General features: G+C 49.5%; 7 protein-coding genes and 2 pseudogenes across 7 annotated transcripts; 7 read left to right on the forward strand and 2 right to left on the reverse strand.

The window, feature by feature from the left end:
• Window positions 1–65: 65 nt before the first annotated feature.
• LOC117190122 lies at window positions 66–2163 on the forward strand (annotated as a pseudogene).
• Window positions 2164–3115: 952 nt separating this feature from the next.
• Window positions 3116–4035, forward strand: LOC117191506 (probable cytochrome P450 12a4, mitochondrial). Its single transcript, XM_033396351.1, has 3 exons — window positions 3116–3396; window positions 3457–3892; window positions 3949–4035. The coding sequence occupies exons 1-3, from the start codon at window positions 3116–3118 to the stop codon at window positions 4033–4035; spliced, it is 804 nt and encodes a 267-aa protein (XP_033252242.1).
• Window positions 4036–4042: 7 nt separating this feature from the next.
• Window positions 4043–4486, forward strand: LOC117191507 (probable cytochrome P450 12a5, mitochondrial). The gene has a single exon (XM_033396352.1). It carries the CDS (start codon window positions 4043–4045, stop codon window positions 4484–4486), a length of 444 nt encoding a protein of 147 aa, XP_033252243.1.
• Window positions 4487–6013: 1527 nt separating this feature from the next.
• On the forward strand, window positions 6014–6537 carry LOC117190124. Its single transcript, XM_033395208.1, has 2 exons — window positions 6014–6378; window positions 6482–6537. The coding sequence occupies exon 1, from the start codon at window positions 6026–6028 to the stop codon at window positions 6341–6343; it is 318 nt and encodes a 105-aa protein (XP_033251099.1). The 5' UTR covers window positions 6014–6025; the 3' UTR covers window positions 6344–6378; window positions 6482–6537.
• Window positions 6538–7140: 603 nt separating this feature from the next.
• LOC117191508 (probable cytochrome P450 12a5, mitochondrial) lies at window positions 7141–8975 on the forward strand (the record flags this gene model as incomplete). Its single annotated transcript, XM_033396353.1, has 4 exons — window positions 7141–7286; window positions 7351–7838; window positions 7899–8346; window positions 8403–8975. Coding segments are annotated over exons 1-4 (1581 nt in total), but the record flags the coding sequence as incomplete, so codon positions are not given.
• Window positions 8976–9264: 289 nt separating this feature from the next.
• LOC117191509 (protein regulator of cytokinesis 1-like) lies at window positions 9265–11313 on the forward strand (the record flags this gene model as incomplete). Its single annotated transcript, XM_033396355.1, has 1 exon — window positions 9265–11313. A coding segment is annotated over exon 1 (2049 nt), but the record flags the coding sequence as incomplete, so codon positions are not given.
• Window positions 11314–13008: 1695 nt separating this feature from the next.
• LOC117191510 (probable cytochrome P450 12a5, mitochondrial) lies at window positions 13009–13650 on the forward strand. The gene is made up of 3 exons (XM_033396356.1): window positions 13009–13044; window positions 13146–13534; window positions 13629–13650. The coding sequence occupies exons 1-3, from the start codon at window positions 13009–13011 to the stop codon at window positions 13648–13650; spliced, it is 447 nt and encodes a 148-aa protein (XP_033252247.1).
• Window positions 13651–16095: 2445 nt separating this feature from the next.
• On the reverse strand, window positions 16096–17868 carry LOC117191939 (annotated as a pseudogene).
• A 217-nt stretch (window positions 17869–18085) lies between these two features.
• LOC117191511 (probable cytochrome P450 12a5, mitochondrial) lies at window positions 18086–22014 on the reverse strand. The gene is made up of 4 exons (XM_033396357.1): window positions 21971–22014; window positions 21440–21887; window positions 20822–21383; window positions 18086–18099 (listed from the first exon to the last, which is right to left on the reverse strand). The coding sequence occupies exons 1-4, from the start codon at window positions 22012–22014 to the stop codon at window positions 18086–18088; spliced, it is 1068 nt and encodes a 355-aa protein (XP_033252248.1).
• Between the last annotated feature and the right edge of the window lie 2509 nt (window positions 22015–24523).

Below are 24523 nucleotides of genomic sequence, written 5' to 3' on the forward strand. Positions count from 1 at the left end.
CGAAATCCTGCACACATCACATAAATTCCTTCCATTCGCGAATACAAGACCCATTCCTATTGGCTATGGTTGACCCAACCTCCATCAAGGGAGAGATCCTTGAGATGACTGGCGAGCATGTGGAGCAGCTCCATTCAATGTGGTCCCTCATGTTCGAGCCGAAGACATGCGAGGACTTTCTGCACAAACTCAAGGCGCACGCGGATAATTTCTATACGGATCTGCAGACCGAGTCGTGGGAGAAGCAGGCGGCCATACTGGATGACATAGCCGCACTCCGAGCCGAGGCCAGCGACCTCACCCGACTCCTCCATGAGACGGTGGACATTGGTCAGAGGCCCTACGATGTGCCACTGATCACATTGCAGCTGAAGCTGGACAAAAGCATTGAGCATCTGCGCGAGGAGCTCTCGAAACGTCGGGCGGAGATCGGGGAGCTGCTGCTCCAGCAGGAGCAGCTCTGCGAAGAGCTGGGCGCACTGCCGCTCCCTCTACTGGCGGACCCGCTGCCCCTGCCCGATGAGATGGACGGCTTTCGCGACCATCTCGACAACCTGCGCTCTCAGCGCGCAGTGCGCCAGACGGAGCTGGACCAGCTGCGCAAGGCCATCAAGCATGACATGAAGATGCTCGAGCTGATGCCCCAGACCGATGCAGAGGATCTCCTACTGAACGATCTGTGCCACAATCTAACACCAGAGACACTAGAGCGACTGCGGCAGATGCGCAACAGTTATGCCGAGCAGATCCAGGAGCTGCGCTCCAAAATCCATGACATGCGCGAGAAGATCGACGTGCTGTGGGATCGCATCCAGGATACGGACGAAAGCGCCATGCGACGAGTGCGCGATTGCACCGAGAATACGCAGCGCACCTATGAGATCCTCCATTCGGAGCTGCAGCGCTGCCAGGCACTGCGCAGCCAGAACCTCAAGACGTTCATCGAGCAGCTGCGCGTCGAGATAAGCAAGTGGTGGGATCTAACGCTCAAGAGCCAGCAGGAGCGCAAGCGGTTCTCCAACTACTACAATAAGTATTACAACGAAGACCTGTTGGAGCTGCACGAGCTGGAGCTGGATGATCTGAAGAGCTTCTACACGTGCAACAAGGAGATTTTCGATCTGTACGAGAGCCGTGCAGAACTTTGGTCCCGCATGCAGGCTCTAGAGGCAAAGGCCAACGAGCCGAATCGTTTCAACAATCGTGGCGGCCAGTTCCTTAAAGAGGAAAAGGAACGCAAGGCCATCACCTCGAAGCTGCCCAAGATTGAGCAGCAGATCACTGAACTGGTGCACGCCTATGAGGTGCAATCGCATGGCCCGTTTCTGGTTTATGGCGAGAACATACTGGAGCTGATGGCTGGCGAATGGGAGAACTATCGGCAGGCCAAGCAGAGCTCGGCCCGCAAGAAGGCCCCGCCCACCACGAGGACGGGCAGCAGCAGCAAATTGATGATGCCACCGCCGACTGCCGGTTCAACGGCCCCTCGCACGCCCCGAACTTTGAAGAACATGTCCTCAATGTCGACCTCGACAATGTCGTTGCGCAAGACCCCAACAATCCAGCTGATCACTCCCAATATGACCAAGAGCACTGGGAATCTGCACAAGCGACTGAATCCATCAGCAGCCGCCAGCTCTTCGGGGTATCGGACTCCCAACGCCAAGCGCAGCCTCATGAGCTCTCTGAATTCGATACGCCCGTCGCCGTCTACCGCACAGCTGCTGGCCAACAGCCAGCTGAAGGCGTCCAAGTCGCCACTAAAGCGGGTCCGCGTCCTGGACAACACATTGCGTCCACAGACGCAGCATTGGCACACGCTCGAACAAGAAGCCACGCACAAAATCAGCGGTGCCGGATACAAGATCGCCCAGCGATTCCGAGTATATGACCGATGAGAGCACTGAAAATGACCGCGAAGCCGGGATCTCCTATGAAGGATTGGTGCCCACGAGTCGCTCCTCAGTGCTGCCCGTCGGCGGGGCTCAGCATCAGCGCAATCGCGTTGCTGTGCCACGAATTCGCCATGTCCTCGAAAACCACAATTCGGTGGCGTCGGCCGCCAACACACCGTCAAAGCAGGCGGTCAATCAGGAGGAGAGGCCTCGATTTGGCAATCAATTGAAGCTCCCATCGCCACGTGAAAGTCGCATGTGGCCGAATCCACGATGAGATTATTGGAATTTTTATTTGCGTTTTATGTTTGATTTCATTTTTTGTACCTTTATCTGTTTATCTCTGTTTAATTTATTTTCGATGTTGGCCCAATAAAAATTAAATTACCTTCAAGAAGGACAACCGAACCAAAAAAAAAAATGACAAGATATAAAAAAGCGCTAAAGATTAGCTTGTTTATATTATTATCAGGCCCAAAACTTTCGGCAGTCTACCGACCATTCCATGCCCAATAAATTAAATTTGGCCAAAAAATCTGATGCCATAATTATGGCGATTTCTTTGCTTCATTTCATTGAGAGTCAGATCAATCATAATACTATATTCCTAAATATTCCGTAGAAGGTATAACGTAGTCGATCAAATAGCAGTCTATATTAAAAAAATATGGCAAATGCTTACAATTATTTCTGTTTGGCATTCGCACGCTCCCGCGAACGTGTGTTGGCACTCCCTCTCTCTCTTGTTCTGTTTGTGCTCTGTTATCGGTCAGCTCTTTTTGCAACAAAGCTCTCGCAGGCCTTTCAAATAGCTAGCTAATGGAATGATTTAGCAGTATAGCTCTGGCAGTGAATGAATTAAGTTCCTAACAAGCAAAATGTTGAAAGTGCGCAGCGGTCTATCTATAATTCAGGCGCAAAAAGCAGCCCTCTCTGTCAGCGGTCCGCTGGTAAATATATAGTATACTGTAGATCCGATATCACAGTGATATACGTTTTTAAATCTCTTATGGCGTTGGCAGAACACAGCAGCTGTAACAGAGCCCAGAAATGATGCAGAGTGGCTACAAGCTCGTCCCTTTGATCAGATTCCTAGTACAACTTTTCTGTCTACTGTTCGGAATTTTATGCCTGGAGGAAAATATAGCAAACTGGACATTGTGAAATTGTTCAAAGCTTTGCAAGACGACTATGGAAACATATTATATTTACCAGGTATGATGGGAGGTACGTCATACCTGATGACTCACAATCCCAAGGACTTCGAGGTCGTGTTCCGGAACGAAGGAGTGTGGCCGCATCGGCCTGGCAGCGATACTCTTCGCTATCATCGAAAGACTCATAGAAAGGATTTCTTCCAGGGAGTGGAGGGAGCTTTACCCACACAAGGAAAAACCTGGAGCGACTTTCGATCGGCTGTAAATCCTGTCCTAATGCAGCCGAAGAACGTGCGGCTTTACTATAAGAAGATGTCCCAAGTGAACCAGGAGTTTGTGCAACGGTGCGTATGACTGATAATAAATCCCTGTTTACGCTCAAGTATGTTCTCCCCCCTTCACAGTATTGATATCGATACCCAGGAAGCTCCAGATGATTTCTTAAACGTTATAAATCGGTGGACCCTCGAGTCAGTCTCTGTGGTGGCTCTGGACAAGCAGTTGGGACTGCTCAAAGAGTCGGGCGATAACGACCAGGCTGTGTTACTTTTCAAGTACCTGGACGATTTTTTTGAATTAACAGCCGATCTGGAGATGAAGCCCTCCATCTGGCGTTACGTTAAAACACCCAAGCCAATGAAGCTAATGAAGTCCCTAGATGGCGTTCAAGAAATAACTTCAGCGTATGTAGACGAAGCTATAGAGCGTCTAGAGAAAGAGGCCAAGGTGGGTGTTGTCCGCCCTGAGAGCGAGCAGAGTGTACTGGAAAAGCTGCTCAAGATCGACAAAAAGGTGGCGACGGTTATGGCCATGGACATGCTAATGGCCGGAGTGGATACCGTACGTAGTCTGTTGTTCTCATACTTACCCTTATCTCATACATCCTTTTTTTCCAGACCTCAAGTACCTTTACAGCGGCCTTGCTGTGCCTTGCCAAGAATCCGGAGAAGCAGGCCGTACTCCGAGGACTCCGAATTCACTGAGGCATCGATGAAGAATGTTCCCTATCTACGTGCCTGCATCAAAGAGTCACAACGGATCTATCCTTTGGTCATCGGCAATGGCCGATTTCTCAATCGGGACAGCGTTTTGAGCGGATACCAAGTGCCAGCTGGTACCTGTGTGTCGATGGTTCCCCTGAGCTTGCTATCAAGCGAGGAGCACTTCCCCAAGGCTGCTGAGTTCCTGCCAGAACGTTGGATTCGTAACGCCACAGACTCCAACGGGCAATGCCCGGCAAATGACTTGAAGCTGAAGAATCCGTTTGTGTTCTTGCCCTTCGGATTTGGACCCCGGATGTGCGTTGGAAAGCGCATCGTGGACATGGAGCTCGAGCTGGGCATCGCTCGACTCATTCGGAACTTTAGCATCGAGTTCAATCATCCCACGGAGAACGCTTTCCGCTCCTCCCTGATCAATTTGCCCAACAGTTAACACATTTCTCATCCTAAATTTTCTTTACAACTGGAAAACCTTGAAGGAACTTATTTGCAATATAAAGTAGGTGTTTTTTTGGCCGCACGTCAATCAGAATCAACTTGTTTTGTGCTTTGAGGCATGAGGCAAATCAAGCACACAAAATTTTCATTGTGCAATTTGTGCCAACACGAGAGGCGTCACTTATCTGTGCGGAGGCATTTTCCTTGAGCAACACATTGTGCAATCGAAATCCTGCACACATCACATAAATTCCTTCCATTCGCGAATACAAGACCCATTCCTATTGGCTATGGTTGACCCAACCTCCATCAAGGGAGAGATCCTTGAGATGACTGGCGAGCATGTGGAGCAGCTCCATTCAATGTGGTCCCTCATGTTCGAGCCGAAGACATGCAAGGACTTTCTGCACAAACTCAAGGCGCACGCGGATAATTTCTATACGGATCTGCAGACCGAGTCGTGGGAGAAGCAGGCGGCCATCCTGGATGACATAGCCGCACTCCGAGCCGAGGCCAGCGACCTCACCCGACTCCTCCATGAGACGGTGGACATTGGTCAGAGGCCCTACGATGTGCCACTGATCACATTGCAGCTGAAGCTGGACAAAAGCATTGAGCATCTGCGCGAGGAGCTCTCGAAACGTCGGGCGGAGATCGGGGAGCTGCTGCTCCAGCAGGAGCAGCTCTGCGAAGAGCTGGGCGCACTGCCGCTCCCTCTACTGGCGGACCCGCTGCCCCTGCCCGATGAGATGGACGGCTTTCGCGACCATCTCGACAACCTGCGCTCTCAGCGCGCAGTGCGCCAGACGAAGCTGGACCAGCTGCGCAAGGCCATCAAGCATGACATGAAGATGCTCGAGCTGATGCCCCAGACCGATGCAGAGGATCGCCTACTGAACGATCTGAGCCACAATCTAACACCAGAGACACTAGAGCGGCTGCGGCAGATGCGCAACAGTTATGCCGAGCAGATCCAGGAGCTGCGCTCCAAAATCCATGACATGCGCGAGAAGATCTACGTGCTGTGGGATCGCCTCCAGGAGACGGACGAAAGCGCCATGCGACGAGTGCGCGAGTGCACCGAGAATACGCAGCGCACCTATGACATCCTCCATTCGGAGCTGCAGCGCTGCCAGGCACTGCGCAGCCAGAACCTCAAGACGTTCATCGAGCAGCTGCGCGTCGAGATAAGCAAGTGGTGGGATCTAACGCTCAAGAGCCAGCAACTCCAACTACTACAATAAGAATTACAACGAAGACCTGTTGGAGCTGCACGAGCTGGAGCTGGATGATCTGAAGAGCTTCTACACGTGCAACAAGGAGATTTTCGATCTGTACGAGAGCCGTGCAGAACTTTGGGCCCGCATGCAGGCTCTAGAGGCAAAGGCCAACGAGCCGAATCGTTTCAACAATCGTGGCGGCCAGCTCCTTAAAGAGGAAAAGGAACACAAGAACTTTGAAGAACATGTCCTCAATGTCGACCTCGACAATGTCGTTGCGCAAGACCCCAACAATCCAGCTGATCACTCCCAATATGACCAAGTGCACTGGGAATCTGCACAAGCGACTGAATCCATCAGCAGCCGCCAGCTCTTCGGGGTATCGGACTCCCAACGCCAAGCGCAGCCTCATGAGCTCTCTGAATTCGATACGCCCGTCGCCGTCTACCGCACAGTGGCTGGCCAACAGCCAGCTGAAGGCGTCCAAGTCGCCACTAAAGCGGGTCCGCGTCCTGGACTACACATTGCGTCCACAGACGCAGCATTGGCACACGCTCGAACAAGAAGCCACGCACAAAATCAGCGGTGCCGGATACAAGATCGCCCAGCGATTCCGAGTATATGACCGATGAGACCACTGAAAATGACCGCGAAGCCGGGATCTCCTATGAAGAATTGGTGCCCACGAGTCGCTCCTCAGTGCTGCCCGTCGGCGGGGCTCAGCATCAGCGCAATCGCGTGGCTGTGCCACGAATTCGCCATGTCCTCGAAAACCACAATTCGGTGGCGTCGGCCGCCAACACACCGTCAAAGCAGGCGGTCAATCAGGAGGCCTCGATTTGGCAATCAATTGAAGCTCCCATCGCCACGTGAAAGTCGCATGTGGCCGAATCCACGATGAGATTATTGGAATTTTTATTTGCGTTTTATGTTTGATTTCATTTTTTGTACCTTTATCTGTTTATCTCTGTTTCATTTATTTTCGATGTTGGCCCAATAAAAATTAAATTACCTTCAAGAAGGACAACCGAACCAAAAAAAAAATAACAAGATATAAAAAAGCGCTAAAGATTAGCTTGTTTATATTATTATCAGGCCCAAAACTTTCGGCAGTCTACCGACCATTCCATGCCCAATAAATTAAATTTGGCCAAAAAATCTGATGCCATAATTATGGCGATTTATTTGTTTCATTTCATTGAGAGTCAGATCAATCATAATACTATATTCCTAAATATTCCGTAGAAGGTATAACATAGTCGATCAAATAGCAGTCTATATTAAAAAAATATGGCAAATGTTTACAATTATTTCTGTTTGGCATTCGCACGCTCCCGCGAACGTGTTTTGGCACTCTCTCTCTGTCTCTTGTTCTGTTTGTGCTCTGTTATCGGTCAGCTCTTTTTGCAAGAAAGCTCTCGCAGGCCTTTCAAATAGCTAGCTAATGGAATGATTTAGCAGTATAGCTCTGGCAGTGAATGAATTAAGTTCCTAACAAGCAAAATGTTGAAAGTGCGCAGCGGTCTATCTATAATTCAGGCGCAAAAAGCAGCCCTCTCTGTGAGCAGTCCGCTGGTAAATATATAGTTTACATATAGATCCGATATCACAGTGATATACGTTTTTAAATCTCTTGTAGCGTTGGCAGACCACAGCAGCTGTAGCAGAGCCCAGAAATGATGCAGAGTGGCTACAAGCTCGTCCCTTTGATCAGATTCCTAGTACAACTTTTCTGTCTACTGTTCGGAATTTTATGCCTGGAGGAAAATATAGCAAACTGGACATTGTGAAATTGTTCAAAGCTTTGCAAGACGACTATGGAAACATATTATATTTACCAGGTATGATGGAAGGTACGTCATACCTGATGACTCAAAATCCCAAGGGCTTCGAGGTCGTGTTCCGGAACGAAGGAGTGTGGCCGCATCGGCCTGGCAGCGATACTCTTCGCTATCATCGGAAGACTCATAGAAAGGATTTCTTCCAGGGAGTGGAGGGAGCTTTACCCACACAAGGAAAAACCTGGAGCGACTTTCGATCGGCTGTAAATCCTGTCCTAATGCAGCCGAAGAACGTGCGGCTTTACTATAAGAAGATGTCCCAAGTGAACCAGGAGTTTGTGCAACGGTGCGTATGACTGATAATAAATCCCTGTTTACGCTCAAGTATGTTCTCCCGCCTTCACAGTATTAAAGCACTCCGTGATATCGATACCCAGGAAGCTCCAGATGATTTCTTAAACGTAATAAATCGGTGGACCCTTGAGTCAGTCTCTGTGGTGGCTCTGGACAAGCAGTTGGGACTGCTCAAAGAGTCGGGCGATAACGACCAGGCTGTGTTACTTTGCAAGTACCTGGACGATTTTTTTGAATTAACAGCCGATCTGGAGATGAAGCCCTCCATCTGGCGTTACGTTAAAACACCCAAGCTAATGAAGCTAATGAAGTCCCTAAATGCCGTTCAAGAAATAACTTCAGCGTATGTAGATGAAGCTATAGAGCGTCTAGAGAAAGAGGCCAAGGAGGGTGTTGTCCGCCCTGAGAGCGAGCAGAGTGTACTGGAAAAGCTGCTCAAGATCGACAAAAAGGTGGCGACGGTTATGGCCATGGACATGCTAATGGCCGGAGTTGATACCGTACGTAGTCTGTTGTTCTCATACTTACCCTTATCTCATACATCCTTTTTTTGCAGACCTCAAGTACCTTTACAGCGGCCTTGCTGTGCCTTGCCAAGAATCCGGAGAAGCAGGCCGTACTCCGAGAAGAGGTGATGAAGGTTCTACCCGAGAAGGACTCCGAATTCACTGAGGCATCGATGAAGAATGTTCCCTATCTACGTGCCTGCATCAAAGAGTCACAACGGATCTATCCTTTGGTCATCGGCAATGGCCGATTTCTCAATTGGGACAGCGTTTTGAGCGGATACCAAGTGCCAGCTGGTACCTGTGTGTCGATGGTTCCCCTGAGCTTGCTATCAAGCGAGAAGCACTTCCCCAAGGCTGCTGAGTTCCTGCCAGAACGTTGGATTCGTAACGCCACAGACTCCAACGGGCAATGCCCGGCAAATGACTTGAAGCTGAAGAATCCGTTTGTGTTCTTGCCCTTCGGATTTGGACCCCGGATGTGCGTTGGAAAGCGCATCGTGGACATGGAGCTCGAGCTGGGCATCGCTCGACTCATTCGGAACTTTAGCATCGAGTTCAATCATCCCACGGAGAACGCTTTCCGCTCCTCCCTGATCAATTTGCCCAACAGTAAACACATTTCTCATACTAAATTATCTTTACAACTGGAAAACCTTGAAGGAACTTATTTGCAATATAAAGTAGGTGTTTTTTTGGCCGCACGTCAATCAGAATCAACTTGTTTTGTGCTTTGAGGCATGAGGCAAATCAAGCACACAAAATTTTCATTGTGCAATTTGTGCCAACACGAGAGGCGTCACTTATCTGTGCGGAGGCATTTTCCTTGAGCAACACATTGTGCAATCGAAATCCTGCACACATCACATAAATTCCTTCCATTCGCGAATACAAGACCCATTCCTATTGGCTATGGTTGACCCAACCTCCATCAAGGGAGAGATCCTTGAGATGACTGGCGAGCATGTGGAGCAGCTCCATTCAATGTGGTCCCTCATGTTCGAGCCGAAGACATGCGAGGACTTTCTGCACAAACTCAAGACGCACGCGGATAATTTCTATACGGATCTGCTGACCGAGTCGCGGGAGAAGCAGGCGGCCATCCTGGATGACATAGCCGCACTCCGAGCCGAGGCCAGCGACCTCACCCGACTCCTCCATGAGACGGTAGACATTGGTCAGAGGCCCGACGATGTGCCACTGATCATATGGCAGCTGAAGCTGGACAAAAGCATTGAGCATCTGCGCGAGGAGCTCTCGAAACGTCGGGCGGAGATCGGAGAGCTGCTGCTCCAGCAGGAGCAGCTCTGCGAAGAGCTGGGCGCACTGCCGCTCCCTCTACTGGCAGACCCGCTGCCCCTGCCCGATGAGATGGACGGCTTTCGCGACCATCTCGACAACCTGCGCTCTCAGCGCGCAGTGCGCCAGACGGAGCTGGACCAGCTGCGCAAGGCCATCAAGCATGACATGAAGATGCTCGAGCTGATGCCCCAGACCGATGCAGAGGATCGCCTACTGAACGAACTGAGCCACAATCTAACACCAGAGACACTAGAGCGGCTGCGGCAGATGCGCAACAGTTATGCCGAGCAGATCCAGGAGCTGCGCTCCAAAATCCATGACATGCGCGAGAAGATCTACGTGCTGTGGGATCGCCTCCAGGCGACGGACGAGAGCGCCATGCGACGAGTGCGCGAGTGCACCGAGAATACGCAGCGCACCTATGACATCCTCCATTCGGAGCTGCAGCGCTGCCAGGCACTGCGCAGCCAGAACCTCAAGACGTTCATCGAGCAGCTGCGCGTCGAGATAAGCAAGTGGTGGGATCTAACGCTCAAGAGCCAGCAGGAGCGCAAGCGTTTCTCCAACTACTACAATAAGTATTACAACGAAGACCTGTTGGAGCTGCACGAGCTGGAGCTGGATGATCTGAAGAGCTTCTACACGTGCAACAAGGAGATTTTCGATCTGTACGAGAGCCGTGCAGAACTTTGGTCCCGCATGCAGGCTCTAGAGGCAAAGGCCAACGAGCCGAATCGTTTCAACAATCGTGGCGGCCAGCTCCTTAAAGAGGAAAAGGAACACAAGGCCATCACCTCGAAGCTGCCCAAGATTGAGCAGCAGATCACTGAACTGGTACACGCCTATGAGGTGCAATCGCATGGCCCGTTTCTGGTTTATGGCGAGAACATACTGGAGCTGATGGCTGGCGAATGGGAGAACTATCGGCAGGCCAAGCAGAGCTCGGCCCGCAAGAAGGCCCCGCCCACCACGAGGACGGGCAGCAGCAGCAAATTGATGATGCCACCGCCGACTGCCGGTTCAACGGCCCCTCGCACGCCCCGAACTTTGAAGAACATGTCCTCAATGTCGACCTCGACAATGTCGTTGCGCAAGACCCCAACAATCCAGCTGACCACTCCCAATATGACCAAGAGCACTGGGAATCTGCACAAGCGACTGAATCCATCAGCAGCCGCCAGCTCTTCGGGGTATCGGACTCCCAACGCCAAGCGCAGCCTCATGAGCTCTCTGAATTCGATACGCCCGTCGCCGTCTACCGCACAGCGGCTGGCCAACAGCCAGCTGAAGACGTCCAAGTCGCCACTAAAGCGGGTCCGCGTCCTGGACAACACATTGCGTCGCAGCGGGGGATTGGGCAGACGCAGCATTGGCACACGCTCGATCAAGAAGCCACGCACAAAATCAGCGGTGCCGGATACAAGATCGCCCAGCGATTCCGAGTATATGACCGATGAGACCACTGAAAATGACCGCGAAGCCGGGATCTCCTATGAAGAATTGGTGCCCACGAGTCGCTCCTCAGTGCTGCCCGTCGGCGGGGCTCAGCATCAGCGCAATCGCGTGGCTGTGCCACGAATTCGCCATGTCCTCGTAAACCACAATTCGGTGGCGTCGGCCGCCAACACACCATCAAAGCAGGCGGTCAATCAGGAGGAGAGGCCTCGATTTGGCAATCAATTGAAGCTCCCATCGCCACGTGAAAGTCGCATGTGGCCGAATCCACGATGAGATTATTGGAATTTTTATTTGCGTTTTATGTTTGATTTCATTTTTTGTACCTTTATCTGTTTATCTCTGTTTCATTTATTTTCGATGTTGGCCCAATAAAAATTAAATTACCTTCAAGAAGGACAACCGAACCAAAAAAATAAAATAACAAGATATAAAAAAGCGCCAAAGATTAGCTTGTTTATATTATTATCAGGCCCAAAACTTTCGGCAGTCTACCGACCATTCCATGCCCAATAAATTAAATTTGGCCAAAAAAATCTGCTGCCATAATTATGGCGATTTATTTGTTTTATTTCATTGAGAGTCAGATCAATATCAAATGTTTACAATTATTTCTGTTTGGCATTCGCACGCTCCCGCGAACGTGTGTTGGCACTCTCTCTCTCTCTTGTTCTGTTTGTGCTCTGTTATCGGTCAGCTCTTTTTGCAACAAAGCTCTCGCAGGCCTTTCAAATAGCTAGCTAATGGAATGATTTAGCAGTATAGCTCTGGCAGTGAATGAATTAAGTTCCTAACAAGCAAAATGTTGAAAGTGCTCAGCGGTCTATCTATAATTCAGGCGCAAAAAGCAGCCCTCTCTGTCAGCAGTCCGCTGGTAAATATATAGTATACATATAGATCCGATATCACAGTGATATACGTTTTTAAATCTCTTGTAGCGTTGGCAGACCACAGAAGCTGTAGCAGAGCCCAGAAATGATGCAGAGTGGCTACAAGCTCGTCCCTTTGATCAGATTCCTAGTACAACTTTTCTGTCTACTGTTCGGAATTTTATGACTGGAGGAAAATATAGCAAACTGGACATTGTGAAATTGTTCAAAGCTTTGCAAGACGACTATGGAAACATATTATATTTACCAGGTATGATGGGAGGTACGTCATACCTGATGACTCACAATCCCAAGGACTTCGAGGTCGTGTTCCGGAACGAAGGAGTGTGGCCGCATCGGCCTGGCAGCGATACTCTTCGCTATCATCGGAAGACTCATAGAAAGGATTTCTTCCAGGGAATGGAGGGAGCTTTACCCACACAAGGAAAAACCTGGAGCGACTTTCGATATGCTGTAAATCCTGTCCTAATGCAGCCGAAGAACGTGCGGCTTTACTATAAGAAGATGTCCCAAGTGAACCAGGAGTTTGTGCAACGGTGCGTATGACTGATAATAAATCCCTGTTTACGCTCAAGTATGTTCTCCCCCTTTCACAGTATTAAAGCACTCCGTGATATCGATACCCAGGAAGCTCCAGATGATTTCTTAAACGTTTTAAATCGGTGGACCCTCGAGTCAGTCTCTGTGGTGGCTCTGGACAAGCAGTTGGGACTGCTCAAAGAGTCGGGCGATAACGACCAGGCTGTGTTACTTTTCAAGTACCTGGACGATTTTTTTGAATTAACAGCCGATCTGGAGATGAAGCCCTCCATCTGGCGTTACGTTAAAACTCCCAAGCTAATGAAGCTAATGAAGTCCCTAGATGGCGTTCAAGAAATAACTATCAGCGTATGTAGACGAAGCTATAGAGCGTCTAGAGAAAGAGGCCAAGGAGGGTGTTGTCCGCCCTGAGAGCGAGCAGAGTGTACTGGAAAAGCTGCTCAAGATCGACAAAAAGGTGGCGACGGTTATGGCCATGGACATGCTAATGGCCGGAGTGGATACTGTAAGTAGTCTGTTGTTCTCATACTTACCCTTATCTCATACATCCTTTTTTTCCAGACCTCAAGTACCTCAAGTACAGCGGCCTTGCTGTGACTTGCCAAGAATCCGGAGAAGCAGGCCGTACTTCGAGAAGAGGTGATGAAGGTTCTACCCGAGAAGGACTCCGAATTCACTGAGGCATCGATGAAGAACGTTCCCTATCTACGTGCCTGCATCAAAGAGTCACAACGGATCTATCCTTTGGTCATCGGCAATGGCCGATTTCTCAATCGGGACAGCGTTTTGAGCGGATACCAAGTGCCAGCTGGTACCTGTGTGTCGATGGTTCCCCTGAGCTTGCTATCAAGCGAGGAGCACTTCCACAAGTCTGCTGAGTTCCTGCCAGAACGTTGGATTCGTAACGCCACAGACTCCAACGGGCAATGCCCGGCAAATGACTTGAAGCTGAAGAATCCGTTTGTGTTCTTGCCCTTCGGATTTGGACCCCGGATGTGCGTTGGAAAGCGCATCGTGGACATGGAGCTCGAGCTGGGCATCGCTCGACTCATTCGGAACTTTAGCATCGAGTTCAATCATCCCACGGAGAACGCTTTCCGCTCCTCCCTGATCAATTTGCACAACAGTAAACACATTTCTCATCCTAAATTATCTTTACAACTGGAAAACCTTGAAGGAACTTATTTGCAATATAAAGGTGTTTTTTTTGGCCGCACGTCAATCAGAATCAACTTGTTTTGTGCTTTGAGGCATGAGGCAAATCAAGCACACAAAATTTTCATTGTGCAATTTGTGCCAACACGAGAGGCGTCACTTATCTGTGCGGAGGCATTTTCCTTGAGCAACACATTGTGCAATCGAAATCCTGCACACATCACATAAATTCCTTCCATTCGCGAACACAAGACCCATTCCTATTGGCTATGGTTGACCCAACCTCCATCAAGGGAGAGATCCTTGAGATGACTGGCGAGCATGTGGAGCAGCTCCATTCAATGTGGTCCCTCATGTTCGAGCCGAAGACATGCGAGGACTTTCTGCACAAACTCAAGGCGCACGCGGATAATTTCTATACGGATCTGCTGACGGGGAGAAGCAGGCGGCCATCCTGGATGACATAGCCGCACTCCGAGCCGAGACCAGCGACCTCACCCGACTCCTCCATGAGACGGTGGACATTGGTCAGAGGCCCGACGATGTGCCACTGATCATATGGCAGCTGAAGCTGGACAAAAGCATTGAGCATCTGCGCGAGGAGCTCTCGAAACGTCGGGCGGAGATCGGGGAGCTGCTGCTCCAGCTGGCGCAGCTCTGCGAAGAGCTGGGCGCACTGCCGCTCCCTCTACTGGCGGACCCGCTGCCCCTGCCCGATGAGATGGACGGCTTTCGCGACCATCTCGACAACCTGCGCTCTCAGCGCGCAGTGCGCCAGACGGAGCTGGACCAGCTGCGCAAGGCCATCAAGCATGACATGAAGATGCTCGAGCTGATGCCCCAGACCGATACAGAGGATCGCCTACTGAACGAACTGAGCCACAATCTAACACCAGAGACACTACAGCGGCTGCGGCAGATGCGCAACAGTTATGCCGAGCAGATCCAGGAGCTGCGCTCCAAAATCCATGACATGCGCGAGAAGATCTACGTGCTGTGGGATCGCCTCCAGCAGACAGACGAGAGCGCCATGCGACGAGTGCGCGAGTGCACCGAGAATACGCAGCGCACCTATGACATCCTCCATTCGGAGCTGCAGCGCTGCCAGGCACTGCGCAGCCAGAACCTCAAGACGTTCATCGAGCAGCTGCGCGTCGAGATAAGCAAGAGGTGGGATCTAACGCTCAAGAGCCATCAGGAGCGCAAGCGTTTCTCCAACTACTACAATAAGTATTACAACGAAGACCTGTTGGAGCTGCACGAGCTGGAGCTGGATGATCTGAAGAGCTTCTACACGTGCAACAAGGAGATTTTCGATCTGTACGAGAGCCGTGCAGAACTTTGGTCCCGCATGCAGGCTCTAGAGGCAAAGGCCAACGAGCCGAATCGTTTCAACAATCGTGGCGGCCAGTTCCTTAAAGAGGAAAAGGAACGCAAGGCCATCACCTCGAAGCTGCCCAAGATTGAGCAGCAGATCACTGAACTGGTGCACGCCTATGAGGTGCAATCGCATGGCCCGTTTCTGGTTTATGGCGAGAACATACTGGAGCTGATGGCTGGCGAATGGGAGAACTATCGGCAGGCCAAGCAGAGCTCGGCCCGCAAGAAGGCCCCGCCCACCCGAGGACGGGCAGCAGCAGAAAATTGATGATGCCACCGCCGACTGCCGGTTCAACGGCCCCTCGCACGCCCCGACCTTTGAAGAACATGTCCTCAATGTCGACCTCGCCACTGTCGTTGCGCAAGACCCCAACCATCCAGCTGATCACTCCCAATATGACCAAGATCACTGGGAATCTGCACAAGCGACTGAATCCATCAGCAGCCGCCAGCTCTTCGGGGTATCGGACTCACAACGCCAAGCGCAGCCTCATGAGCTCTCTGAATTCGATACGCCCGTCGCCGTCTACCGCACAGCGGCTGGCCAACAGCCATCTGAAGGCGTCCAAGTCGCCACTAAAGCGGGTCCGCTTCTCCCGCGACTCGGTCAGCAGATCCGTATAGAAATTATCCGCGTGCGCCTTGAGTTTGTGCAGAAAGTCCTCGCATGACTTCGGCTCGAACATGAGGGATCACATTGAATGGAGCTGCTCCACATGCTCGCCAGTCATCTCAAGGATCTCTCCCTTGATGGAGGTTGGGTCAACCATAGCCAATAGGAATGGGTCTTGTATTCGCGAATGGAAGGAATTTATGTGATGTGTGCAGGATTTCGATTGCACAATGTGTTGCTCAAGGAAAATGCCTCCGCACAGATAAGTGACGCCTCTCGTGTTGGCACAAATTGCACAATGAAAATTTTGTGTGCTTGATTTGCCTCATGCCTCAAAGCACAAAACAAGTTGATTCTGATTGACGTGCGGCCAAAAAAACACCTACTTTATATTGCAAATAAGTTCCTTCAAGGCAAATTGATCAGGGAGGAGCGGAAAGCGTTCTCCGTGGGATGATTGAACTCGATGCTAAAGTTCCGAATGAGTCGAGCGATGCCCAGCTCGAGCTCCATGTCCACGATGCGCTTTCCAACGCACATCCGGGGTCCAAATCCGAAGGGCAAGAACACAAACGGATTCTTCAGCTTCAAGTCATTTGCCGGGCATTGCCCGTTGGAGTCTGTGGCGTTACGAATCCAACGTTCTGGCAGGAACTCAGCAGCCTTGGGGAAGTGCTCCTCGCTTGATAGCAAGCTCAGGGGAACCATCGACACACAGGTACCAGCTGGCACTTGGTTTCCGCTCAAAACGCTGTCCCGATTGAGAAATCGGCCATTGCCGATGACCAAAGGATAGATCCGTTGTGACTCTTTGATGCAGGCACGTAGATAGGGAACGTTCTTCATCGATGCCTCAGTGAATTCGGAGTCCTTCTCGGGTAGAACCTTCATCACCTCTTCTCGGAGTACGGCCTGCTTCTCCGGATTCTTGGCAAGGCACAGCAAGGCCGCTGTAAAGGTACTTGAGGTCTGGAAAAAAAGGATGTATGAGATAAGGGTAAGTATGAGAACAACAGACTACGTACGGTATCCACTCCGGCCATTAGCATGTCCATGGCCATAACCGTCGCCACCTTTTTGTCGATCTTGAGCAGCTTTTCCAGTACACTCTGCTCGCTCTCAGGGCGGACAACACCCTCCTTGGCCTCTTTCTCTAGACGCTCTATAGCTTCGTCTACATACGCTGAAGTTATTTCTTGAACGCCATCTAGGGACTTCATTAGCTTCATTAGCTTGGGTGTTTGAACGTAACGCCAGATAGAGGGCTTCATCTCCAGATCGGCTGTTAATTCAAAAAAATCGTCCAGGTACTTGAAAAGTAACACAGCCTGGTCGTTATCGCCCGACTCTTTGAGCAGTCCCAACTGCTTGTCCAGAGCCACCACAGAGACTGACTCGAGGGTCCACCGATTTATAACGTTTAAGAAATCATCTGGAGCTTCCTGGGTATCGATATCACGGAGTGCTTTAATACTGCGAAGGGGGGAGAACATACTTGAGCGTAAACAGGGATTTATTATCAGTCATACGCACCGTTGCACAAACTCCTGGTTCACTTGGGACATCTTCCTATAGTAAGCCGCACGTTCTTCGGCTGCATTAGGACAGGATTTACAGCCGATCGAAAGTCGCTCCAGGTTTTTCCTTGTGTGGGTAAAGCTCCCTCCACTCCCTGGAAGAAATCCTTTCTATGAGTCTTCCGATGATAGCGAAGAGTATCGTTGCCAGGCCGATGCGGCCACACTCCTTCGTTCCGGAACACGACCTCGAAGTCCTTGGGATTGTGAGTCATCAGGTATGACGTACCTCCCATCATACCTGTTAAATATAATATGTTTCCATAGTCGTCTTGCAAAGCTTTGAACAATTTCACAATGTCCAGTTTGCTATATTTTCCTCCAGGCATAAAATTCCGAACAGTAGACAGAAAAGTTGTACTAGGAATCTGATCAAAGGGACGAGCTTGTAGCCACTCTGCATCATTTCTGGGCTCTGCTACAGCTGCTGTGGTCTGCCAACGCTACAAGAGATTTAAAAACGTATATCACTGTGATATCGGATATATATGTATACTATATATTTACCAGCGGACTGCTGACAGAGAGGGCTGCTTTTTGCGCCTGAATTATAGATAGACCGCTGCGCACATTCAGCATTTTGCTTGTTAGGAACTTAATTCATTCACTGCCAGAGCTATACTGCTAAATCATTCCATTAGCTAGCTATTTGAAAGGCCTGCGAGAGCTTTGCTGCAAAAAGAGCTGACCGATAACAGAGCACAAACAGAACAAGAGAGAGAGAGAGTGCCAAAACACGTTCGCGGGAGCGTGCGAAAGCCAAACAGAAATAATTGTAAACACTTGCCATATTTTTTTAATATAGACTGCTATTTGATCGACTATGTTATACCTTCTACGGAATATTTAGAAATATAGTATTATGATTGATCTGACTCTCAATGAAATGAAACAAATAAATCGCCATAATTATGGCATCAGATTTTTTGGCCAAATTTAATTTATTGGGCATTGAATGGTCGGTAGACTGCCGAAAGTCTTGGGCCTGAAAATAATATAAACAAGCTAATCTTTAGCGCTTTTTTATATCTTGTTATTTTTTTTTTGGTTCGGTTGTCCTTCTAGAAGGTAATTTAATTTTTATTGGGCCAACATCGAAAATAAATGAAACAGAGATAAACAGATAAAGGTACAAAAAATGAAATCAAACACAAAACGCAAATAAAAATTCCAATAATCTCATCGTGGATTCGGCCACATGCGACTTTCACGTGGCGATGGGAGCTTCAATTGATTGCCAAATCGAGGCCTCCCCTCCTGATTGACCGCCTGCTTTGACGGTGTGTTGGCGGCCGACGACACCGAATTGTGGTTTACGAGGACATGGCGAATTCGTGGCACAGCCACGCGATTGCGCTGATGCTGAGCCTCGCCGACGGGCAGCACTGAGGAGCGACTCGTGGGCACCAATTCTTCATAGGAGATCCCGGCTTCGCGGTCATTTTCAGTGGTCTCATCGGTCATATACTCGGAATGGCTTCTTGTTCGAGCGTGTGCCAATGCTGCGTCTGCCCAATCCCCCGCTGCGACGCAATGTGTTGTCCAGGACGCGGACCCGCTTTAGTGGCGACTTGGACGCCTTCAGCTGGCTGTTGGCCAGCCGCTGTGCGGTAGACGGCGACGGGCGTATCGAATTCAGAGAGCTCATGAGGCTGCGCTTGGCGTTGGGAGTCCGTTACCCCGAAGAGCTGGCGGGTGCTGATGGATTCAGTCGCTTGTGCAGATTCCCAGTGCTCTTGGTCATATTGGGAGTGATCAGCTGGATTGTTGGGGTCATGCGCAACGACATTGTCGAGGTCGACATTGAGGACATGTTCTTCAAAGTTCGGGGCGTGCGAGGGGCCGTTGAACCGGCAGTCGGCGGTGGCATCATCAATTTGCTGCTGCTGCCCGTCCTCGTGGTGGGCGGGGCCTTCTTGCGGGCCGAGCTCTGCTTGTCCTGCCGATAGTTCTCCCATTCGCCAGCCATCAGCTCCAGTATGTTCTCGCCATAAACCAGAAACGGGCCATGCGATTGCACCTCATAGGCGTGCACCAGTTCAGTGATCTGCTTCTCAATCTTGGGCAGCTTCGAGGTGATGGCCTTGCGTTCCTTTTCCTCTTTAAGGAACTGGCCGCCACGATTGTTGAAAACGATTCGGCTCGTTGGCCTTTGCCTCTAGAGCCTGCATGCGGGACGAAAGTTCTGCACGGCTCTCGTACAGATCGAAAATCTCCTTGTTGCACGTGTAGAAGCTCTTCAGATCATCCAGCTCCAGCTCGTGCAGCTCCAACAGGTCTTCGTTGTAATACTTATTGTAGTAGTTGGAGAAACGCTTGCGCTCCTGCTGGCTCTTGAGCGTTAGATCCCACCACTTGCTTATCTCGACGCGCAGCTGCTCGATGAACGTCTTGAGGTTCTGGCTGCGCAGTGCCTGGCAGCGCTGCAGCTCCAAATGGAGGATGTCATAGGTGCGCTGCGTATTCTCGGTGCACTCGCGCACTCGTCGCATGGCGCTCTCGTCCGTCTCCTGGAGGCGATCCCACAGCAAGTAGATCTTCTCGCGCATGTCATGGATTTTGGAGCGCAGCTCCTGGATCTGCTCGGCATAACTGTTGCGCATTCTGCCGCAGCCGCTCTAGTGTCTCTGGTGTTAGATTGTGGCTCAGATCGTTCAGTAGGCGATCCTCTGCATCGGTGTGGGGCATCAGCTCGAGCATCTTCATGTCATGCTTGATGGCCTTGCGCAGCTGGTCCAGCTCCGTCTGGCGCACTGCGCGCTGAGAGCGCATGTTGTCGAGATGGTCGCGAAAGCCGTCCATCTCATCGGGCAGGGGCAGCGGGTCCGCCAGTTGAGGAGCGGCAGTGCGCCCAGCTCTTCGCAGAGCTGCTCCTGCTGGAGCAGCAGCTCCCCGATCTCCGCCCGACGTTTCGAGAGCTCCTCGCGCAGATGCTCAATGCTTTTGTCCAGCTTCAGCTGCCATATGATCAGTGGCACATCGTCGGGCCTCTGACCAATGTCCACCGTCTCATGGAGGAGTCGGGTGAGGTCGCTGGCCTCGGCTCGGAGTGCGGCTATGTCATCCAGGATGGCCGCCTGCTTCTCCCGCGACTCGGTCAGCAGATCCGTATAGAAATTATCCGCGTGCGCCTTGAGTTTGTGCAGAAAGTCCTCGCATGTCTTCGGGTCGAACATGAGGGACCACATTGAATGGAGCTGCTCCACATGCTCGCCAGTCATCTCAAGGATCTCTCCCTTGATGGAGGTTGGGTCAACCATAGCCAATAGGAATGGGTCTTGTATTCGCGAATGGAAGGAATTTATGTGATGTGTGCAGGATTTCGTTGCACAATGTGTTGCTCAAGGAAAATGCCTCTGCACAGATAAGTGACGCCTCTCGTGTTGGCACAAATGCACAATAAAAATTTTGTGTGCTTGATTTGCCTCATGCTCAAAGCACAAAACAAATTGATTCTGATTGACGTGCGGCCAAAAAAACACCTACTTTATATTGCAAATAAGTTCCTTCAAGGTTTTCCAGTTGTAAAGATAATTTAGGATGAGAAATGTGTTTACTGTTGGGCAAATTGATCAGGGAGGAGCGGAAAGCGTTCTCCGTGGGATGATTGAACTCGATGCTAAAGTTCCGAATGAGTCGAGCGATGCCCAGCTCGAGCTCCATGTCCACGATGCGCTTTCCAACGCACATCCGGGGTCCAAATCCGAAGGGCAAGAACACAAACGGATTCTTCAGCTTCAAGTCATTTGCCGGGCATTGCCCGTTGGAGTCTGTGGCGTTACGAATCCAACGTTCTGGCAGGAACTCAGCAGCCTTGGGGAGGTGCTCCTCGCTTGACAGCAAGCTCAGGGGAACCATCGACACACAGGTACCAGCTGGCACTTGATATCCGCTCAAAACGCTGTCCCGATTGAGAAATCGGCCATTGCCGATGACCAAAGGATAGATCCGTTGTGACTCTTTGATGCAGGCACGTAGATAGGGAACGTTCTTCATCGATGCCTCAGTGAATTCGGAGTCCTTCTCGGGTAGAACCTTCATCACCTCTTCTCGGAGTACGGCCTGCTTCTGCGGATTCTTGGCAAGGCACAGCAAGGCCGCTGTAAAGGTACTTGAGGTCTGGAAAAAAAGGATGTATGAGATAAGGGTAAGTATGAGAACAACAGACTACGTACGGTATCCACTCCGGCCATTAGCATGTCCATGGCCATAACCGTCGCCACCTTTTTGTCGATCTTGAGCAGCTTTTCCAGTACACTCTGCTCGCTCTCAGGGCGGACAACACCCTCCTTGGCCTCTTTCTCTAGACGCTCTATAGCTTCGTCTACATACGCTGAAGTTATTTCTTGAACGCCATCTAGGGACTTCATTATCTTCATTAGCTTGGGTGTTTTAACGTAACGCCAGATGGAGGGCTTCATCTCCAGATCGGCTGTTAATTCAAAAAAATCGTCCAGGTACTTGAAAAGTAACACAGCCTGGTCGTTATCGCCCGACTCTTTGAGCAGTCCCAACTGCTTGTCCAGAGCCACCACAGAGACTGACTCGAGGGTCCACCGATTTATAACGTTTAAGAAATCATCTGGAGCTTCCTGGGTATCGATATCACGGAGTGCTTTAATACTGTGAAGGGGGGAGAAAATACTTGAGCGTAAACAGTGATTTATTATTAGTCATACGCACCGTTGCACAAACTCCTGGTTCACTTGGACATCTTCTTATAGTAAAGCCGCACGGTCTTCGGCTGCATTAGGACAAGATTTACAGCCGATCGAAAGTCGCTCCAGGTTTTTCCTTGTGTGGGTAAAGCTCCCTCCACTCCCTGGAATAAATCCTTTCTATGAGTCTTCCGATGATAGCGAAGAGTATCGCTGCCAGGCCGATTTCTCCCCCTCCAGGCATAAAATTCAACGTAAATAAATATTTATAGTCTCGAAACAAAACACAATTCGAATCCAGTAAGAACAGAAAAAAGTTGTACTAGGAATCTGATCAAAGGGACGAGCTTGTAGCCACTCTGCATCATTTCTGGGCTCTGCTACAGCTGCTTTGGTCTGCCAACGCTACAAGAGATTTAAAAACGTATATCACTGTGATATCGGATCTATATGTATGTAGTAGTTTAAGTTGCTTGATGGCAACGAGTAACATTTATTTGATAAGTATCTTGGACTTAAAATTATAACAGCTCCAAGTTTTACAAGTATGTTTGTGACTAATTATATGCGTGTACGTCTGATGCGTGGCTGAACTGACAACTGACTGATCTCTCTCTCTTGCTATCGGCTCTCTCAGAGCCGATTACTGCTCTATCCCGACGACACGACGAAAACACGACCGCTTCGTGTCTCTCTCTTTCCTTCGTTTCCTACATTCGGCTGTCCTGACGGACCATTCGCCTCGGATGGGTCTAGCCAAGGTTTCATATATTCTGAAACTGTAGAGGTCTTATAGGGACCCTCAGTATCCCCAATCTTCTCGACTTCGTACCTTCTATGATTCTTTACCCTAACCACCTTATACGGCCCTAGATCCTTTCCTTTTAGCTTTAATCCAGTACCATACTGAGTACGCTTGACAGCTACTAGCTCATTAACCTCATACTGTCTATCTAGTTTCCTTTTTAAGTCAAAACTCTTCTTGTTTTCCTGCTGTAACCGTGCAATGTTTTCAACTACTTCCTTTCTAATTTTTTCGCGGTCCTTGTTCAACTCTTCGATAAGTGATTCTTCCAATATTTCTTTTATTTTTGGATCCATTCCTATACGCATGTCTAGCCCAGTCAATATCTTGAAAGGTGTTACCTTGGTACTTCGCGGCTCAACACTGTTGATCATTTGCTGTACTTTTCCTAGATGCTTATTCCAACTACCGGAATTACCCTGACACAATTTCGACAACATAGGCACCACTATCTTGTGCATCCTTTCGACTTGACCATTCCCACGTGGAACGCCTGTGGCAATCATTAAATGCTGTATTTTCTCTCTCTCACAATATTCACGAAACAAATTGGACATAAACGCTGCACCCCTATCCGTCACTATTCTGTTCGGATTACCAAAACTAGTCCCCTGAATTTCCAAACACTTAACGACCTCTTCAACACCTGTACTACGTGTAGAATATAACCAAACAAACTTAGAAAATCCATCAACGACAACCAGTATATAATTGTACTGTTTTTTAGTCATTTCCATTGGTCCAACGTGATCAATGTGATACGTTTGTAACGGCCTATCACCCTTGTCTATTGGTTGCAAATAACCCTCACGTTTTCCTGTCTTTTCATTGACAATGATACACTCGACACAACTATTTATTACGCGCCATACTTTGTCTTTTAACTTCGGAATATAATACGACTTTTCAATGATATCTTGTGTCTTTTTAACTGAAAAATGTCCTTGCTTATGTGCTATTGATATAATCTCATTTTCCAACTGAGCTGGTACTACGATAAGCTCCTTATCCGGATCCTTAAACAAAATCTGATTCTGAATATAATAATCCTCATATTCCTTGTCCTCCACAATACTTTTAACAGCCTTAACCCAATCGTCGGTTAGCTGAGCTTCTTTCAAACGATGAGCTATACTTTCGGTCACCATAAAACAAGATACACGACTCAACGCGTCAACGTGCCTCAGCTTCGTTCCTGAGCGATGTTCTATAACATAATTAAAATCTTGTAGGTACATGGCCCAACGTGCTACTCTCAAAGGAACGTCTTTCTTTTTGATCGTCATTGTCAATGCATTACAATCTGTGACAATTTTGAACTTTATACCCAAAACGTATACACGCCATTTCGCTAAAGCTTCGATAATTGCCAGAACCTCAAGGTCATAAGCAGGATATTTCTCTTCACATGGCTTAGTCCTACGGCTCATATATTGAACTGGATGGAATTGGCTGTCTTCCAAACTCTTTTGCAGTAACACGGCTCCATACCCCCATTTTGATGCATCAGTATGGATTTCTGTCTCCAACTTCGGGTTGTACATTTCTAAAACAGGTCTACTAATCAATGCTACCTTTAGTTGTTCAAACGCAACCTGATGTATCTCCTTAAATTCAAATTTAACATGCTTCCGCAGCAGATCTGTCAATGGTTTTGCAATAACAGCATAAACCTCAATAAACTTTCGGAAATAAGAGGTCAATCCTATGAAACGCTGCACTGCTTTTTTATCAACTGGCACTGGGAACTTTTCGACTGCCCTCGTCTTCTCATCACTTGGTCTTATCGTATTCTT

The sequence above is a fragment of the Drosophila miranda genome (assembly GCF_003369915.1).
Source record: "Drosophila miranda strain MSH22 chromosome Y unlocalized genomic scaffold, D.miranda_PacBio2.1 Contig_Y1_pilon, whole genome shotgun sequence".
NCBI lineage: Eukaryota > Metazoa > Arthropoda > Insecta > Diptera > Drosophilidae > Drosophila > Drosophila miranda.

Bases quoted from the DNA above. Each gene is read 5' to 3' on its own strand.
- LOC117191506 (XM_033396351.1), top strand. From the start codon at position 3,116: ATGGGAGGTACGTCATACCTGATGACTCACAATCCCAAGGACTTCGAG. The intron at 3,397-3,456 runs GTGCGTATGACT...CCCCCTTCACAG, and splicing joins AACCAGGAGTTTGTGCAACG to TATTGATATCGATACCCAGG. The intron at 3,893-3,948 runs GTACGTAGTCTG...CTTTTTTTCCAG, and splicing joins TAATGGCCGGAGTGGATACC to ACCTCAAGTACCTTTACAGC.
- LOC117191507 (XM_033396352.1), top strand. From the start codon at position 4,043: ATGAAGAATGTTCCCTATCTACGTGCCTGCATCAAAGAGTCACAACGG.
- LOC117190124 (XM_033395208.1), top strand. From the start codon at position 6,026: ATGACCAAGTGCACTGGGAATCTGCACAAGCGACTGAATCCATCAGCA.
- LOC117191510 (XM_033396356.1), top strand. From the start codon at position 13,009: ATGGCCATGGACATGCTAATGGCCGGAGTGGATACT. The intron at 13,045-13,145 runs GTAAGTAGTCTG...TGACTTGCCAAG, and splicing joins TAATGGCCGGAGTGGATACT to AATCCGGAGAAGCAGGCCGT. The intron at 13,535-13,628 runs GTGCGTTGGAAA...CATCCCACGGAG, and splicing joins TTCGGATTTGGACCCCGGAT to AACGCTTTCCGCTCCTCCCT.
- LOC117191511 (XM_033396357.1), bottom strand. From the start codon at position 22,014: ATGCAGCCGAAGACCGTGCGGCTTTACTATAAGAAGATGTCCAA. The intron at 21,888-21,970 runs GTGAACCAGGAG...CCCCCTTCACAG, and splicing joins TACTATAAGAAGATGTCCAA to TATTAAAGCACTCCGTGATA. The intron at 21,384-21,439 runs GTACGTAGTCTG...CTTTTTTTCCAG, and splicing joins TAATGGCCGGAGTGGATACC to ACCTCAAGTACCTTTACAGC.